General features: G+C 31.4%; 2 protein-coding genes and 1 non-coding gene across 4 annotated transcripts; 1 reads left to right on the top strand and 2 right to left on the bottom strand.

Annotated features, from left to right (window-relative positions):
* Nucleotides 1-700: 700 nt before the first annotated feature.
* LOC123921481 (NADPH-dependent alkenal/one oxidoreductase, chloroplastic) lies at nucleotides 701-4,064 on the top strand. The gene is made up of 4 exons (XM_045974048.1): nucleotides 701-1,272; nucleotides 2,237-2,560; nucleotides 2,985-3,144; nucleotides 3,710-4,064. The coding sequence occupies exons 1-4, from the start codon at nucleotides 865-867 to the stop codon at nucleotides 3,973-3,975; spliced, it is 1,158 nt and encodes a 385-aa protein (XP_045830004.1). The 5' UTR covers nucleotides 701-864; the 3' UTR covers nucleotides 3,976-4,064.
* Nucleotides 4,065-9,665: 5,601 nt separating this feature from the next.
* LOC123882555 lies at nucleotides 9,666-9,797 on the bottom strand. The gene has a single exon (XR_006799880.1). It is a non-coding gene; the product is annotated as a U11 spliceosomal RNA (small nuclear RNA).
* A 2,137-nt stretch (nucleotides 9,798-11,934) lies between these two features.
* LOC123923099 (carbonic anhydrase 2-like) lies at nucleotides 11,935-18,326 on the bottom strand. Of its 2 annotated transcripts, none has more exons than XM_045975746.1 (9): nucleotides 18,150-18,326; nucleotides 17,960-18,021; nucleotides 16,918-17,058; nucleotides 15,765-15,813; nucleotides 14,812-14,928; nucleotides 14,660-14,713; nucleotides 13,507-13,592; nucleotides 12,824-12,929; nucleotides 11,935-12,374 (listed from the first exon to the last, which is right to left on the bottom strand). In XM_045975746.1, the coding sequence occupies exons 2-9, from the start codon at nucleotides 18,013-18,015 to the stop codon at nucleotides 12,210-12,212; spliced, it is 774 nt and encodes a 257-aa protein (XP_045831702.1). In that variant the 5' UTR covers nucleotides 18,016-18,021; nucleotides 18,150-18,326; the 3' UTR covers nucleotides 11,935-12,209. The 2 variants fall into 2 exon arrangements, with proteins under 2 accessions (XP_045831702.1, XP_045831701.1); XM_045975745.1 differs by having other exon boundaries at nucleotides 17,960-18,017; nucleotides 18,150-18,325.
* Between the last annotated feature and the right edge of the window lie 1,281 nt (nucleotides 18,327-19,607).

Genomic DNA, 19,607 nt, shown 5'->3' with positions numbered 1-19,607 from the left:
GCGATTGCGAAGTAGTTGGATGCAAAGAGTCCACATCTCACCCGCACCGTATTCCTTTCCTAGTATTTTTTTTTTTTTCTTCTGAAGTGTGCATTCTTATTTAGAGGGTTATTATTCTCCTTTAAATTGTTTTGATTTTTTTCCTCTATTATTAATAAGTCAAAATATCCTTTCTAGTTTAATTTTTGAAGTTTCCCTTCAAATGTTTTGTTGTTTAATAATTTATAGATGTTTTAAAATGTACAATTTATTTTATCTGAGTACTCAAATATTTTTTTTTTAGAAAAAAGTACTCAATTTTTTATTGAAAATAGAGTTTTAGTGTATAAAAATTCATGTTTGGCCAATCATTTGTTAAATAATTTTAATTTTTTGTTAGAGAAATTCATATAATATTATAAATATAATATAAGAACTAATTAAAAAGTATCAAGTTTACACATGAATTGACATAAAATATATTTTAAAATTTATTTATTAAAATTGATAATGGTCTATCTTTTGACTATTTTAAAATATTCATATTAGACACATGCTATTTTTTTAGTAATTTTTTTAAGAGAATTTGATTTATATTTATACCAGTCCTTCCCAACTTTTTGGGCTAGCTCCGCCACTGTTCATGTTGCTTCAACCTCACGGCATGTCCGCATCCTCCCGCGTTTCTAGTATATATTCATTCAGTGTTTCTTGAAAATTTGTTGATCAACAATTAGACGGTCCAGATTCGATCGTACATACAAACAGCCAATATAGCTGCCGTACCATATCATCATCATATAACAAAAAACATTAAACAGAACAATAACGTTAAAGTTTGGTCGAGATTGAAACAGAAACAACTGATAAGGCATCAACCAAACCATGTCACTCTCCACCACAATTTCTCACCTCACCATTCTTCCTTCACTTCCTTCAACTTCATCACTTTCTCATAGATTTTCCTTCACTTTCCCTGAAAAAAGAAACCAGAAAAATTCTCATACAATTCTTTTCTCTTCTTCATCAAGGTCTGGTAGATTCTTGGTGAAGTCTCAGACTTCTAGTGTATCTTCTTCTGAGGCTGTGAAAGTAACTTCTGTTCCTTCTGAAATGAAGGCTTGGGTGTATGGAGAATATGGTGATGTTGATGTTTTGAAATTTGATTCCAGTGTTGCTGTTCCAGATGTTAAAGAAGATCAGGTTCTTGTTAAGGTTGTTGCTGCTGCTCTTAATCCTGTTGATGGTAAAAGAAGGCAGGGAAAATTTAAGGCTACTGATTCTCCTCTTCCGGTGAGTCGTTCTGTTTCGCATTTGTTTTGTTTTCTTTGGAAGTGGAATTCATGGTTTTGTTGAATTTGGAGATATGAATTGAGTTAATCGCAAATTTAGTTTATCTAATCTTTAATTTGGTCCCTTAAATTAATTTCAAAATGGTTAATGGAATTAGAAGTTGGTGAACAGTGAACACTCTTGTACATGTCTTAATTATTTGAATAAGTACCGGTACACCATTGACATAGATAATTCATTTAGGTCAAAAAATTAATAAATACTATTTGTGAATATATGACAATTATCCACTTCAGCAGTGTACATATCAAATAAGACGTGTACCAAAGAATTCACCTTAAAAGTTTTTTTTTTTTAAGAAGCTAAATTAACCCACCCAAATTGGCGTCAGAGAGAATCGAACCTCAGACCTCAAGAGGAGCACACTCCCAGGTCCCAAGCCAATACCATCACCTTAAAAGTTATTGACAGTAATACAATAACTTGATTAAATTGGCGACTTAGGATTAAACCGATAAATTTAAGACCTGCTGAGAATGACTTGTTTGAGTTTATCTACTATCATAAACACTTGTGGAAGAATGTTTGGGAGAGCTTATGGATACAGCTTATGTCCTATCTATCCGTAAGCTGTTATCTACTTATTTTCATAAGCTTTCTAAGATAGCTTTTGAAAACAACTTACAGCGTATATGAAACCGGTTTGGCTTTATTTTATCCAAATTTTTTCAATTTCAGATATTTTACAGTTTTGCTAATTTCAACAAGTTCAAGAACTATATTGTTGTAGTACTATGAGGAAAGCTTACAGAAATTGGGTGGAATTGTGCAAAGATATTACTATTGTATGATGCAGTTTTTATTTTGCATGAGAATTTAGCCTGAAAAACTTCAATTGATTTATTAATTTTGTATTACATGAATAATTAAGTAATGAAATCAAATTTAATCGTTTTGTTTATAGACTGTTCCTGGCTATGATGTTGCTGGGATTGTAGTAAAAGTTGGAAGTGGAGTAAAGGAATTCAAAGTGGGTGATGAAGTGTATGGTGATGTAAATGAGAAAGCACTTGAAGGGCCTAAACAGTTTGGGTCTCTAGCTGAATACACAGCTGTTGAGGAGAAATTATTGGCTCTAAAACCTAAGAATTTGGACTTTGCTCAAGCTGCTTCTCTTCCTCTTGCAATTGAGACTGCTTATGAAGGTTTGGAGAGGACTGGATTTTCTTCTGGTAAATCCATTCTTGTTCTTAATGGTTCTGGTGGGGTTGGAAGCTTAGTGATTCAGGTATATTTGGTCTCGAAGTTATTCCTTTCACGCTGAAATATTGTAGTACCGACACTTCTGATTGAAGATGTGTGTTTAGTGTCAAGTACCAACACGACAGTGACACGTGTGATCACATTAAATTACTATCTTTTTCTCAAATTATAACCTGTGCAACGTGTTAGTATCAATGTCGTGTGTCTGGTGTTCGTATTTGTGTATGTGTTTCATGCACATAGCATGTTTCAAAGTTTCTCCCTTTTTTATTAGCATAACCTATATAAACAATTTACATCAAAATTATCAAATGCTAAAACTACATCAAGATTGTTTTTGCATCTGCTTCCGAAATCAGTTTGAGATTTCACATTTGATTAAATACTAATGGTATGAAAAAATTCATACAGTTGACAAGTTATTATTCACACCTGCTAATGATTAACAGCTAGCTAAACAAGTTTTTGGAGCTTCAAGAGTAGCTGCCACTTCAAGCACTAGACATTTGGAGCTGTTGAAAAGCCTTGGAGCCGATTTGGCTATTGACTACACAAAGGAGAACTTTGAAGATTTACCTGAAAAATTTGATGTAGTTTATGATGCCATTGGTAAAATTCTTTTCTCCTTGTATCAGTATTATTCTTCCAAATTTCAATACAAAATTATTCTAAACAATTTGGCCGAAGATTTTGTTAAAACCACTTTCTTATTGTTGTGTTGCATGCCCAAGTTTCCCTAGTTTATGCATGATCTCCAACAGTCATTTTGATAACTAAACATGTCAAGCGTTGTCTCTATAGTCCCTGAATGTATCAAAATAACAAAACCATCCCTAAGTGTGTTTCGTGTTAGTAATTTTGTTGATTAAATTGATTAACAGAAGACGCATTCGAGGACCAAACTTATTAAAGAAAAACTTTCGTGACAGTGCCTCACACATTTAAGTATCAAAATGATACTTAATATTTTAATTTATTAGTCCACACAAATTTGTTCCAATAACTCCGCTCTATCCCATCACAAATTTGTATGACTCATATTTTTTATAGTGAGTTTTTGATTCAACACCTCCTCACACATTTAGGGACCGGAATGACTGTTTAGTCCATAAATATGTATGACTCATATTTTTTATAGTGAGTGTTTCATTCATTACTTGGTGATTTGTTGCAGGGCAATGTGACAGAGCAGTGAAGGCTATAAAAGAAGGTGGCAGTGTAGTAGCACTAACAGGTGCTGTTACACCACCTGGATTCAGATTTGTAGTAACTTCCAATGGAGATGTTCTGAAGAAACTAAACCCTTATTTAGAGAGTGGAAATGTGAAGCCAATTATTGATCCCAAAGGTCCATTCAACTTTGCTCAAGTTGCTGAAGCATTCTCTTACATTGAAACAAACAAAGCTACTGGAAAAGTTGTTATATTCCCCATCCCATGAATTAAATTAAAATGATGTGCAATTTTGTTATGTATCTAGTTAATTATGTTCATACCCTATGAGTAAATAAAAGTTCACTTAAAAAAGTATATAGATAACTTATTCTCCCTTTAATCTTTCTATGACATTTAGCAAATGAAGTAAAGTTGACTTTAATTATAAAAATGTTTTGATCTCAAGTTCGTTGCACCGCTTTTATGAAGTATTTTCTATGCTAAACAGAATGGGTGGATGTGATTGCACATGACATAAAATGTCACTGGAGATAACCCTCACTCCCGTAGTCACTAGCACTAGAACAAATCATAATATAGACATGACTAGAGGCGTACTCAAGCAGGGCTGAGAAACCTATCATGATTGTTCGATTATGGGTCGACATATGAAATCTTCCTACAACTCTCCACAAAGACAATTGTCTTGGAGAAGGTTCGACTTCGAGAAGCTAGAAACCCTAATTCCCCCACTATAAAACATTAAAGCCTAACTTCAAGCACGAGGCTTAATTGATTGTCAGAATGTTTACGGGTATACTCCATTCTACGAGTTACAAATCAAGACCCGCTTAAACTCTTTCAGGCCAAAGATCTTAGATTTAAATGAGGAACGCTTGTTTTTGACTTTGATGAGTTAATGAATTTGAAAAGCTTGGCTATGGATTGAATAGAATAACAGCTAGACTAGAAAGTTCAACTGAAATTGAATGATGAGTTCAAACTTCAAAGGAATTGAATAACAATTAAACAAAGTTAAATTAAAAAAATTAAAAGTAAATAGGTTTTTACCCCTGCAAAGTAGACGAGTTTTTGTTTACCCCTGCAAAAAAATTTTTTGGATTACCCCCGTCATGTGAAGATTCTCTAATTTACCCTCCTCATGGAATATGTTGACTTAAGATTCCGTCTGTTTGCTCCCTGTAATGTTAGCGAGTTTTGGTTTACCCTCTAACTGACCATGCCGTGTCATCATTTTTGTGGAATCTTAGGTCAACATTTTTCATAGGGGGTAAACCAGAGAATCTCACATTAAAGGAGGTAATCAATTTTATTTTTTTTGCAGAGGATAAACCAAAACTCGCCTATTTTGCAAGGGTAAAAATCTATTTACCCTATAAAGAGGAGATGCCAAGTATCAAGCATCATATACCTAGTATTACTGATAATACTTGTTGGCAACTTGGTAAGGGTGACCAGATTAATTTCTGGACAGATTCTTGGGTGGGTGACCCTTTGGTGGACCTTTTGGATATTCCTCGCCATTCTCATGCTCTATTACAGGCTAAGGTGGCACACTTTATTGCTAATGATCATTGGCTTATTCCTCACTTTATTACTTCGAGCTATCCTAATTTGGAATATGTTGACTTAAGATTCCGTCCGTTTGCTCCCTGTAATGTTAGCGAGTTTTGGTTTACCCTCTAACTGACCATGCCGCGTCATCATTTTTGTAACGACCCATTTTTCGTATTCGTATATTTTATTAAATGTTATTTTATTTATTAATTGGCTTTTATTATTTTAGTGAGCGGCGAATAATTAATTAGCCGAACGTAAGTTATTAGACGCGAGAACCTTTGTTTTGGGCTTGAGGGGCGTGAGAGGCCATATGGGCCTAAGCCATTTGGGCTTGGTTCATGACAATAGAGGTAGTATAAGTAGCAAGTCAAACATATGAATAGTTTCACAATTCATTTCTTGAGTTTGAGTGAGTAGAAGTAAGATAGAGCAAGAGCTAGGGTTTTGGCTAAGAGAAAGCTTGAGCAAGAGAAGGCTTGGATCATCATCTTTGTTTAAGGTAAGAGATTAGAATTCATGATTCTTGAGTGACAAGGAGGGGGGAGATTGTCTATGTCTCCGTTCCCGAACTCTCCCACTCAATTTCTTTTAGACTTTTGATAAGCTTTTGTATGTGAGTGTGATGTTCTTCATCATCACTTTGTATGTGTTAATCACTAGCTTGATTCCATGATAAATATGTATGTATTTGGATCATTTTTGGAAAGTTTATGAAAGTTACTTAAAACCCAAGAAATTGGCATGATTTTGATTATTTGAGGTATTTGGATGTTTGGAAGGGATGATTAATGTTCCTTGATACCATATATGTTTGGAATGACTGTTTATATGAATTTATAACATGTTTAGATGAATTTTTGAGTTGATTTGAGGTTAAACCGCCTTAGATAACTCAAGAACAGATTTTCTTTCTGGTGTAGTTCGCTGAGCGAACAGGAGTTCGCTACAGCGAATAAGTTCGCCACCAGCTCGCTACCTGTTCGCCATGTACCTATAATCCTCTGATGTAGTTCGCTACAGCGAACTAAGCTTCGCTTAGCGAATAAGTTCGCTACCTGTTCGCTACGGATTCGCTTAGCGAACAGTACTGAACCTGCAATTTTTGATAAGTGTTCATAAGTGTAGCTAGGCACTTGTAACATGATTTAATGGTATCCTTACATGATTGTTGATACATGTTGATGCTGTTAATGCTTATTGTTAATCGTTAAATGATTGATAAACGTGTATGCAATAAGTTGTAGCTTAAAGTGAGCAATGTGATGTTTTGACATTAAATTGTAATGTTAAGTGAATGTGTTAGGATTGTGTTCCCGCATTCATAATGAGTAGCTTCGAGCTAGAGAAATATCATATTGATGATATGTGTAAACATACATGCATTCATGTATATATATGTTGAATTGGAAACTAGGGTTCCAATAGATTTAAATGGATTTTTGAGTCCATAAGGAAGCCGAGGATCGGATTAGATGAATCCATAAGATCTAGAGCTGCTATCCAGCAGGATATAAAACTGTTTAACTTATCCATGAGGGATATGAAGGTTTGGTAAGTTCCGAACAATCCGGCAAGATGTAAAACTGTTTAACTTATCCATGAGGGGTAAAAGGCAATTGGTACCACATGCATTAGTTGTGTCTAGGGATGGCATGACATAGAATGATTGGCATTAGATACATTAGGGTAAATGCGCATATATTTGATAAATGGTATGTGACATTATCTGGTTAAACTGTGCTAAACTTTATTAATTGGTAACTGTTTGGTGCGATGTTTTGACGTGAGTTAGAATATGTATGATGTAGTTTGAAAGTGTAAGACCTTTCTTATACTCGTATGATATGCGGTTATGTTTTCTAACTCTCTATTTTGTGTTATTTGCTGGACCTTTGGGGGTTCAGATATTCAGGCTGAGGACGGTGCCGACGTTTAGACTGCGGTTTTAGCGTGGTGTTGAAGTACTTTTTGGTGAGGAGACTTAGAATAGATTACTCCTCTTAGTACTAGCTTTTGACTAGAGTTGTAAATAGTAAATGCTCTGGTAATGTAACATCGAGTCGGGGATTACGCTTGGATTTCATCGTATATCGGTGTTACCTTTTGATATGCTAGTTATTGTATAAGTGACATCCTTAGGGATGAATATGGCTTATGTATATATATATGTATATATATGCATGCTTGTTTTGATTGGAATCCGCTGTTGCTTTTCGTGTTAAATTTCATGATGCTCTGTGTGTATGCTTGTGTTTTAATTACCGCGTGGCACTCTGCCTTTACACTTGTTGAAAAGTTTTTAAAATTACGTTTTTAAGGGTAGTATGGGTTAGGGTGTTACAATTTTTGTGGAATCTTAGGTCAACATTTTTCATAGGGGGGGTAAACCAGAGAATCTCACATTAAAGGAGGTAATCAATTTTATTTTTTTTACAGAGGATAAACCAAAACTCGCCTATTTTGCAAGGGTAAAAATCTATTTACCTTATAAAGAGGAGATGCCAAGTATCAAGCATCATATACCTAGTGTTACTGATAATACTTGTTGGCAACTTGGTAAAGGTGACCAGATTAATTTCTGGACAGATTCTTGGGTGGGTGACCCTTTGGTGGACCTTTTGGATATTCCTCGCCATTCTCATGCTCTATTACAGGCTAAGGTGGCACACTTTATTGCTAATGACCATTGGCTTATTCCTCACTCTATTACTTCGAGCTATCCTAATTTGGTGCCGTTATTAAATTCTGTCACTATTCCTATTAGTAAAGCTAATGATGAGTTAAGATGGATTCATTCTGATAGCGGGGTCCTTTCTTTTAAAGATACTTGTTTCACAGACCTATAGGGAAACATATTCCTTGGGCTAAAATTATTTGGTGTGAGGATATTCCTCCCTCTAAATCTTGTTTGATGTGGAGAATCATGCATAATAGATTACCTACAGATGATCTTCTCTCTCGTAGAGGTTGTTATATTGTCTCCAAATGCGATCTTTGTGGGGAGGCTGTTGAAACCATACATCATATTTTTTTTTATTGTTGTTTTTCTAAGGATATTTGGCATTGGTTTGCCTCTGTTCTTTCTTTGCACGTTGACACAAGTACTGTTAGTTCTATTTTTGATATTTGTAACAAAAATTGGAACTCTCAATGTAAAATTGTTGTTATTTCTACAGTTGTTAATATTTTTAATACTATATGGTGGTGCAGGAACCAACATAGATTTGAGGGAAAATCTATTCATTGGGATCTGCGGTCAACTCAATTATCTCCAATGTTTCTTTATCTGGAAATTTATCTAAAAAAGCTTCTTTCATTTCCATGCAGGAATTCATCATTTTGAAAGTTTTTGATGTCAATGTCCATCATCCCAAAACACCTGTCATCAAAGAAGTATTGTGGAAACCTCCGCTTTATAATTGGGTTAAATGCAACACAGATGGTTCAGCGTTGGGTAGCCCCGGTCTTGCTTCTTGTGGGGGTATTTTTAGAGACTATACTGCTACTTTTCTTGGGGGGTTTTCTATTAATATTGGAAACTCTTACGCCCTTCATGCTGAACTTATAGGTGTTATGAGTGCTATTGAGATCGCTCATTCAAAAGGGTGGAACAATCTTTGGATTGAATCCGATTCACAATTGGTTAATTTAGCTTTTAAGTCCGCCCACATTGTCCCTTGGAAGCTTCGTAATAGATGGTTCAATTGTTTGACGTTGACTAAAACCATGCATTTTAGAGCGACTCACATTTATCGTGAAGGGAACTGTTGTGCAGATAGAATGGTTGCTTTAGGCATTAATGTTAATGGTTTTTACTGGTGGGACAATGTTTCGCCGAGTGTTCAAGGAGATTATATTAGTAATTTAATGGGTCTTCCGTCTTTTAGATTTCATTAAATCCACTGCACTCTTTTTCCCTATCCTTGGTTTTATCCCTTGGGGTTTTCCAGGAAAGGTTTTTAATGAGGTAGTGGTAGGTTCCTTGTATTATTGTTTCCTTGGGTTTTGGTCTAGTCCCCCCAAGTTTGTCTCTTTTTCTTTCTTTTTAATAAATTTATTAGGGTGCTGCAAATGATAGGTGATGATTATAGGGTGCCAACATAGTTAAGATGTCATAATTATCATGTAATGCCTATGCACGCTAATGTTTTATAAAAAAAAAAAAAAAGAGATGCCAATTTGTTTTGTACATTTGATGTGCTAGTTGAGTTGTCATAGCTTAGACTTGTAACATTAAGGTGCTGAGTTTAAATTTCATTAGATAAAAATTGTTGTAAAATGATCCATAGTACCACTTAAATTAATTTAAAAAAATCCTCCGCATTTTTTTTAAATAAAATAACAACTTTTCTGTACTTCTTTACCTTTATAAATACTCTTAATTTTTTTATTTTTTTTAGGGTCAGTTTGGCGAGCCTGAGCCAACCCTATAATTTCACAAAAATTATATCAGTCAAATGTCTTGATAGCCATACAGCACTCACCAACAAGGATGAGCGTGACATAATTAGCAAACTGATCCTTTTTTATAATTACTCTTAATTTAAATTATCTAATTATACTTTTTTAATTCTTTATTCCATTAAACAATTGAATTTCTATAATAAAAAAATTAATTATCTCATTTTCTATCAATGGAATTTTCTATCTATACTATATATAAAAGAATTCCATAAAAGATTATATAAAAAAGAATATAAACTTTTGGTATAGCATTTTCCTTCCAATTAAATTTTTTAATTTCTATTATCAAAAAAATTAATTATCTCATTTTCTATCAATTGAATTTTCTATCTATTTCTTCAAAAATAGTAATTTTCTATCTATACTATATATAAAAAATTTCCATAAAAGATTACGTAAAAAAAAATATATAAAATTTTGGTGTAGCCTTTATCTTCCAATTTTACCTTTCACCTAAATTAGTTATAGTTTTTTTTAGGCTAAATTGCAGTTTTGGCCCCCCATATTTCATAATTGTGCGATTTTGGCCCCCCACGTTTCAAATGTGCGATTTTGGCCCCCCACGTTTCATAATTGTGCGATTTTGGCCCCCCACGTTGACTATTTTGACCAAAAAATTGATGACATGGAATATTTTTTACACGTGTCTTAATTGTATTGGCCAACCAAAATTTATTATTTATTTTTTTTTAAAAAAAAGGATAGGTTTCAAGAATTGATTATGCTATATTGGTTTCACGTGACCTATCCTTTTTTTTTAAAAAAAAATAATAATAAATTTTGGTTGGCCAATACAATTAAGACACGTGTAATAAATATTTCATGTCATCAATTTTTTTGTCAAAATAGTCAACGGGGACCAAGAAATGCAAAAGGGGGCAAACGTGGGGGGCCAAAATCGCATATTTGAAATGTGGGGGGCCAAAATCGCACAATTATGAAACGTGGGGGGCCAAAATCGCACATTTGAAATGTGGGGGGCCAAAATCGCACAATTATGAAATGTGGGGGGCCAAAACTGCAATTTAGCCTTTTTTTAATTCTTTATCCCATTAAATAATTGAATTTCTATTATCAAAAAAATTAATTATCTCATTTTCTATCTATTTCTTCAAAAATAATAGTAACTTTCTATCTATACTATATTTAAAAGAATTCCATAAAAGATTATATAAAAAAGAATATAAACTTTTGGTATAGCATTTTCCTTCCAATTAAATTTTTTAATTTCTGTTATCAAAAAATTAATTATCTCATTTTCTATCAATAGAAATTTCTATCTATTTCTTCAAAAATAGTAATTTTCTATCTATACTATATATAAAAAATTTCCATAAAAGATTACGTAAAAAAAATAATATAAAATTTTGGTGTAGCCTTTATCTTCCAATTTTACCTTTCACCTAAATTAGTTATAGTTTTTTTTTAATTCTTTATCCCATTAAATAATTGAATTTCTATTATCAAAAAAATTAATTATCTCATTTTCTATAATAGAATTTTCTATCTATTTCTTCAAAAATAATAGTAACTTTCTATCTATACTATATTTAAAAGAATTCCATAAAAGACTATATAAAAAAGAATATGAACTTTTGATGTAGTCTTTTTCTTCCAATTTTACCCTTCGTCTAAACTAATTATACTTTTAGGGTAAATAAGTTTTTACCCCTGCAAAAAAAAAAAAAAGGATTACCCCCCTATAATGTTGTAATGTGAAGCTTCTCTGGTTTACTCCCTTATGGAAAATGTTGATTTAAGATTCTGTCTTTTTGCCCCCTGTAATGTTAGTGAGTTTTGGTTTATCCCGTGATTGATCATGCCAGAACTTCATTTTTAGAATCTTAGGTCAACATTTTTCATGAGATGGGTAAACTAGAGAATCCTTACATTAATTACAGGGAGTACTCCAATTGTTTTTTTTTTTATAGGGGGTAAACCAAAACTCGTTTACTTTGCAGGATAAAAACCTATTTACCTAAAAAAAATTAAATATTTTGGGTCAGCAGTTTGGCACTTTGGCATGCTAGCCCACACTGACCAGCCTCTGATGGGCTGATACATATTTGGGTTTAAGTGGTCTGAGCCAAAATCTATGAGATTTTCTTTAATAAAAAAGAAATTTTTGCTTTTAAAAAACAAAAACTAAAAGAATTGGTGCATTTTCTTTGGCAGAGATTTTATTTTATCCTTTAAAATGAGATGACTACATTAGCAGATTTGCACAAAATAAAAATGTTTGATACCCAATACATTGCTCAAATTTTATGGGTACATTATTCTAAAAATTTTGGAATAAAACCCACAATATATAACAGCAACCAATACAAACCAAAAACTAATATGAATACCATATACCATTATTATGCATACCATTATTTTTTAGGATATATATTAAGTAAATAAAAGACTTGAGGAGTGATGTTCATGATGCATTGAAGGGTATGAATCCTTCCTTTTGATGCCTTATTGATCTTAAAAGGACATTGAGGGTGAAATTTTGAAGTCTATATCCCACAGCTCAAATGCTCCCTTAACAAAATCATAATGTGCACCTTTCAAAGCTATGGTTTTCTTCACAACCGCATCTCTCACAAATGGATAAGTCATTAAGTTCCCAAGAGATACATTAACAGCTTCCTGAATTGAAGAATTGGATAAACAAAATTCACTATGAGATTGCATTTAATTCAAATACTAATTAATAGAGTTTGTTAGCCTTTGTACTTTGCTATAACATTATAATAACCAACACACTAATTAAAATAGTGACACAAAAATCAATTTCTTAAAACCTTATAACCAACACATTAATCAAAAACAAAATATTGTATTATATTGTTAAATTTTAAAAATAAGGTTAAAAATATTTGAGATTATAAGATATACATATATCAAAATGAAAAAATAGGTAATTATGAAAATTTTGATGTTTATATTTAATTTAAAATCAATAAATAATTAAATTCAAAAAGCATTATAGGAAATACGAAAATTGGTCTTCTAGTAATAAAGTGGAATAATAATAAACTAAGGAATGAACTTTCTTAAAAACATAAACTAGAGAATGTTGGGTGACATAAACTTGCCTTCTCCAAGTTGGTACATTGCTCAGAGAAATTTAATTTGCTTGCTTCTTCTTTAACTTTGGACTTTGCTTGATTACAAATTTGAACCCATTGCTCTATGAAGTCACTGTATGATCATAGATAAAGAAAATAATTTTAAAAGTAATTAAAAATATCAGAGACTAACAGTAACAAGGCCAACAAATCCAGTGACTAATTACATTTTAATGATATTTAAACAATATTGCCATAATTTATTTGATTATTTAAACATTCATAATATAGAAGTTTTAGAGGTGTCCACAACAACATTGCAACAAAATTGAGGTTACATCAATCGCATTTGTCAACATTTTACTGCAATATAAAAGTTCATAGTTTAACGGGACAAATAGTAGTGTTGCATTTGTTTTTATAGTTTTCTTCCAATAAGGTGCAAACAACAAAATTAAAATTTTTGTAAAAAAAAACAAGGAAAATCTAAACTACTAGATTTAGTCTAGTGGTGAGAAGTTTAAGTAGTATATATGAGATCCTAAATTCGATCTTCAGCTTCATCGTGATCGTAACCAAAAAAACCCTAAAAAATGACATCAAAATTTTCATATATGTACTTATGTGACTAATATGTACTTTAGAGTCTCATCCTTTTGGCAACTTTGTATTTAATTAATCCTTAATTTATAGACTTAATTATATTATACCTTGCAGTGGTCCCATCATCTGGGATGGACATGAGGCCCTTTATACCTCCACAGCAGCTGTGTCCAATAACTACAATATTCTCAACCTGTAAGAATAACAAGGCAATTATTATAGTTTTAAAGAAGGACATTATGTACCACTAATACTATTCCATTCACTATCTCCCATTCTTTTCCGGCCGGTCCTGAGTATTTGGAGGTCCTATTTGAAAATTAAAAATAGATTTTTAATAAAAAATACAAATTTTTTTTTAAAAGTCATTCTCTATTTGAATTGTAAATAACATAAAAAATAATCATCATAGTAAATAACATCTAAAAACGAAATATTTTAATCAATAACATTATGTACCAAAAAAAATATATTAAAATACATCTTCAATCTAATATCATTATCAACTTACGATTCCTTCGGGAAAAAAAACTTTCTTGAAATGTTAGTTTCTTTTTTTACAATCAACCGCAAGTTACTTATAAAATTAAGAGTGTGTCTATTAAATTTTCTTTTTTTAGTACTAAAATATTTTTAGTAGTAACAAAGTCATTATTTTTTTTACCTATATAAATTTTTGTAATAGACTGATATAAACAATTTGAGGCCCCTAAATGTTTGAGGCCCTGCGTGGTGGCTCACCTTGCACACCCACAGGGCCGGCCCTGTCCAGAGGAGTTATATAAACACAAAAATACGACATCAACCTTTCTCCACTTACAACACAATTATCGAGATGTGAAAAAAATATTAAAAAAAAGCATAAAGTAAAACTTTGTTGTATTTTTGTTAGAATATTGTGTTGAAATAACATTTATGTTATTTTCCTACTAAACTGGGGAGCACCCACTAAATACGAATTTTGATTTTCCTACTAAATAATAATATGAACCCACTTTAGTAAAAAATAAATAAAAAAATAATATGAACCCACTAAACATGAAAATGTATCTTTCATAGTAGTGAAATTGAAAATATAAAATTCTTTTGTGCTTTCATGCAGAACAGTGGACATGAGATGCTTGTGGATAATGCAATAGATGGGCAACATACTCCACCACCAAAAAAACTGCTTTTGACATACATAGGGAAGTACAAAACCTTATCATATAATCCTATCTAATAAGAAAAGAGGAATGCTCTGTCTATTTTTATGTATACCTTTAGATGTAAGACAGCATATTCAATGGCAGCCCCTGTTTCTGAATACTTGCTCTGCAATTATTAACAAAAACGTTGCTATTATAAGTTTTAAACTGTTGTTCTACATGGCATGGTAAAATATATGATGGAAAAATTAATCTTAAATTAACCTTGTCATATGGTGGAACCATATTGGCAATGTTTCGGACCACAAAGGCTTCACCAGGTTGAAAATCAAGAACATGGGATGGGCAAACTCGAGAGTCCGAGCACGCGAAAACCAGAAACTGCACGTTGAGAAATCTATCTATTAATTAATCTAATAATTAGAGATGTTAAAACAGACTACTCAAACTATTTAGGACATCATGGACTACGCTACCCCGGCTCCCTCCATATGATATGAATCTAAGATTTATATTTACTTCAACAATCGTTGAATAGCATTAAAGAGTTATGAGTTAATATTTCAACCAATTAAATTGTTCACGATAATTAGATCAGATGACCATATTTACTAGTAAACAATACTGCTCCACTTTTAAACATGAACAAAATATTGAACCTTTGTTACTATTAACCCCTTGGTTCTTAGAAAAGGGTTTCTAATAATTTAAAATTCAACTACAATTTGCCTAAAAATTATTCCTATTAGAACTTAAATTCAATTTTTTTCCAAATAGTTCATCTTAAGAGATCTCATTAACCACTTGAAGTTAATTACTTGTATTTGGACCATTTTTTTTTTGACAGTTTGGACCAACTTTTGTTTATATTTAAATTTGAAAGGAATAGTATTTTTTAATTTTTTTTTTATCAGATAATGTTTTTGAAGAAGACATTTCCATCTTAGTTGGGTGATAATAGTCTGCGCATGCCTTGGTTGACAAAATATTGGGCAAGCCTTTGGTTGACAAAATATTGGGCAAAAGAAAAGCTTTATGATTATAAATATAATAATAATAATAATTCCACTTAAAGCATTATTTGACTATTCCCTTTAATTTTCTATTTTCCACTTTTGGAGTTTATGGATTAAGTGTGACCCTCCAGATAGTCCATTGGACAATTAACAAAACTAAGTTTAATTATTATAAGCTGAATCTAATAACATGGCTCTCACCTTTGGGCTCTGGCCTTTGGAAAGTTCACCATACAACTCTGGATTTTTCCTGAAATTAAAAATTAATATTAAAAAAAATATGCAGACAACAACTCAAACTTTAATTTCTTCATCACAGGCCAGTTAAATTTGAAAATAAAATAAATTATCCAAGTTGACTTATGAGTATATAGGCTTATTTTATTTCCTTAGCTAGATAGCACCTCCTCTAAGGTTACTATAGAAACAGATAACCAAGTCGTAATTTTAAAATACATATTCCCTTTATTTCTTTTTAAGTCTTTTTTCTTATAGTCTTTCTTATAAAAATATTTTGTTATTTCAAAATTTAGGTCTCTACTTTGCATTTTGTCTATTGAGTTTTTAATCAATGATCATCCATTGGTCCATCGATTATATATTTTTTCTTAATAAATGTAGTGCACTCTTCTAAAAAACACAATATAATGTTGTAATTTTCATTTCCTTTTACACTTATTTTGTCATTAAGGATAAAAATAAGTCACTTGACCAACATAAACCAATGACCTAATGCCGTTAACCAAAAAAAAAAAAAAACCAATGACCTAATGCCGTTAAAAAAAATCCAATGACCTAACCTACATCAGGTTGGAGTTAGATTAGGCTTTTTTTTTTTAATATAAAAGACTTGGAAACTTTTAAAAGTTTATAGGACTAAATGTGTTAGGTCCCTGGAAAATTATTAAATTTTGTTTTTAGTTTTTATACATGTTTTAGTCCCTAAAAATTAGTAGGAATAAAAAAATGCAACTATTTTTAATAGGAATAATACATAAAATTTAATAATTTTATAGCAACCAAAAGTATATTTAATTTAAACTTATATAACAATTAGCAAAAAACAAGGTCTATATAACAAAAAATGACGCATCAATAATGAATTTAAACTTATGTGTACACGATTTTTGTCACTCTATTTTCTTAAATTTGTAGATAAATTCCCCAACTTATAAATTTTACAAACTAAGCCCCATAAAGAGAAAAATATATTTAACTTGATAAATAAATAATTTTTTTAATATATAATCTTAAAGAGAAAAATATGTTTAACTTGATAAATAAATAATTTTTTTAATATATAATCTTTAAAAAAATTACAGATACAATCACAAAACTCTTAAATTATACTTACTGAAATTTTTCATTCTTGAAATGGACGAAACCATTTCGAATTCTCTCATCCGGGTTAAAAGAATTAGACTTGACAGCCACCAGCTCAGTCGTTAATTGCTTGATCTTTGCGGCAGCAACACCTCCAAGATCAGCTTTCTCACTACAAGAAAAAAGATTTACAATTATAATAAATCCACTAATCTATCTGAGAGGTTAGGCGGTGTGGGACCTAATGACAGGTTGGGGCCTATCCATCATCGCCCCCTTAACTAAAAGAAATAAATCCTCATTTTTTTCTAAAAGAAAATACTAACTAGTATCACAGAGACACTAATTAGTCCCTTCGGGGACATCCGATAAAAAACAGAGACACTAATTAAAAAAACTTAGTAAAAGTATTTTGAAAACAATATATGAATAATTTTTTTTCTTTCTTAACTAATGTCTATAAGCACTGTAGTAAAATAGAATAATTTTTTAAAATAATTAGTATTAGTATTAGTATCATAATAAAAAGTCAAAAACGCACTCTTACCTCAAAATAAAAGTCAATTCATATTTTTTTATGGAACATAAATTATTTTCTAAAATTCATCTCACTCTCACGCTTGAATTATTATTAATTAATGTCAATGAAAATGTTTTAAATGAAATATTATACTTTATAAGATTTAATTCATACACACATACAATATTATAAAATAAATATTATAAATATTAAAATCAATTCATGATAAAATATTACTCCCTTCCCTTCCTAACTATAGTACCTTTTACAAAAATAAATTGTCAGTTAACTTTGTTGTGTAAGAAAATTTATATAAAAAGTTATACCAAAGTTATATAAAAAAAAAATATTACATGAAAATGAAATTAACTTATGCAAAAAGTTGCTACAAATAAGGAGTATTGGTAATAAAGAAAGAAACTAAAACGCCAAACGACAATAAAAATGATGTTAATTTCTAATTTGTTAGTTTTAAATGAGTGAACAGAAACGGTAGTTTTTTGTTGTGTACGTAGTGATGTAGGTGAAAAAGTTGATATGGTGATTCCTTAACCTTAGAAGCTTCGTCAACTCTGCAATAGCCTCTTCATATGACTGATCATCTGCCATGTCTTCCTTCCACACACAAAAGAACAACAACAAGTTTATATGATTAAATGATCCAAACTTGTAAAATATTTAGACAGAAATTCAATACTATATATACTTGCAAATAGAAATGGATGGGAGGATGGAATAGTCACCTAGTATTTTTGTATGAATGAATAGAAAGATGAAGAGATTGTGGATCAGTCACCAATTTGAGAGAGAGAGAGAGAGAGAGAGAGAGAGAGAGAGAGAGAGAGAATGGATTAACTGCGTATTGTGTGACACCGAAAGTGGATATTAATAGCAGTGCTGCTGCACACACACATCACAACCCACCGCCAATTGCTTACGTTATGAGACCTCAGTAGGAAAACAAACATATAAATGTGTGATTTATGATTATAATTGAGATTTTCGTAACCCGCGTTTGTTCTAGTGGTGAGAGATTTGAGTAGTATGCATGAGGTCCTAATTTCGATCTTCATTGCATAAATAAAAAATAATTGAGATTTTTGTAACTTTGCTCATATGTATTCCTCTTCTAGTTTTTTTTTGTCGAGTAGCCTAATGGCCTAAAATTTTACCCTTAAGTTGGATAAGTGAGATTATAAGAGTTTGAACTTAGCCCCTTACATATATAATGCAACGTTCTTATCAACTGAACTAAGCTCACGTGAACAATTTCTCTTCTGTTTTACCAACGTTGACATGGCTTTCCTCCATTTTTCCGTTTTTTTTTTAATATATGAATTCTTTGGACTTCGGTGCAAACAAAACTAAACTGTTGTTCTTCTTCTTCAATATTTTCTTCATCATTGTCGGAAATTTGTTATTCGGTGCTGCAATCTGGATCAAGTTTATTTTGAACACGAGCATACTCATCAAAACAAAAAAGCATCCATGTTATTTTGTTGTTTGATGCTACGATGTCGATCAAGCTTATCTTGAATGGGAGCAAATCAACAAACCCATCAACATAAAAAAAAAACGTTGTTATTTTGTTGTTTAGTGTTACAATGTCGATCAATTCTATCTTTAAGTAAAGAAAATTCATGAAAAAGGTGAGGTGTACATAGAATTGATAACAATTCAACCCATATCATCTCAATATTTTAGGTAGTGTTCTCCATTTTGTTTCAATTGCGAGTTTGATACGTGTGGTAAAGTGAATTGAATGTTGGAAGCGATTGTGAAAGGACAAATATTTATATATAAACAACAATCAATGTAGGATATGGTTAAAGTAGATGAATAGGAGGATCGCTAGGACTATAACTTTTGGTTAAATAGCAATCTGTTAGTTTGAAGGTTTTATGAATTAGTTACACATAGAAGGTGTGAATGAGTGTCAATAAGTTGCTAATTGCTTTTATGTTAACCTTATATTTGTTTCTTATTAATATTAACCATAGATTTTTCTTTTTTATTTTTTAAAAAAGGAAATCATATTGGAATTTAAGACCATTAGTAGTTGATTGTTCTTATGTTAAAAAAAATGCTTCTTAGTAGTTGATTGTTCTTATGTTAAAAAAGAGAAAAGAACGTGCTCCTTTAAAATACATTTCCTTTTTAATAAGGTGACAAAATAGTTAGATCAAATAAAAATTATTTAT

The sequence above is a fragment of the Trifolium pratense genome, linkage group LG4 (assembly GCF_020283565.1).
Source record: "Trifolium pratense cultivar HEN17-A07 linkage group LG4, ARS_RC_1.1, whole genome shotgun sequence".
Classification (NCBI taxonomy): Eukaryota; Viridiplantae; Streptophyta; class Magnoliopsida; order Fabales; family Fabaceae; genus Trifolium; species Trifolium pratense.
This window is presented reverse-complemented; position numbering and strand designations above follow the sequence as displayed.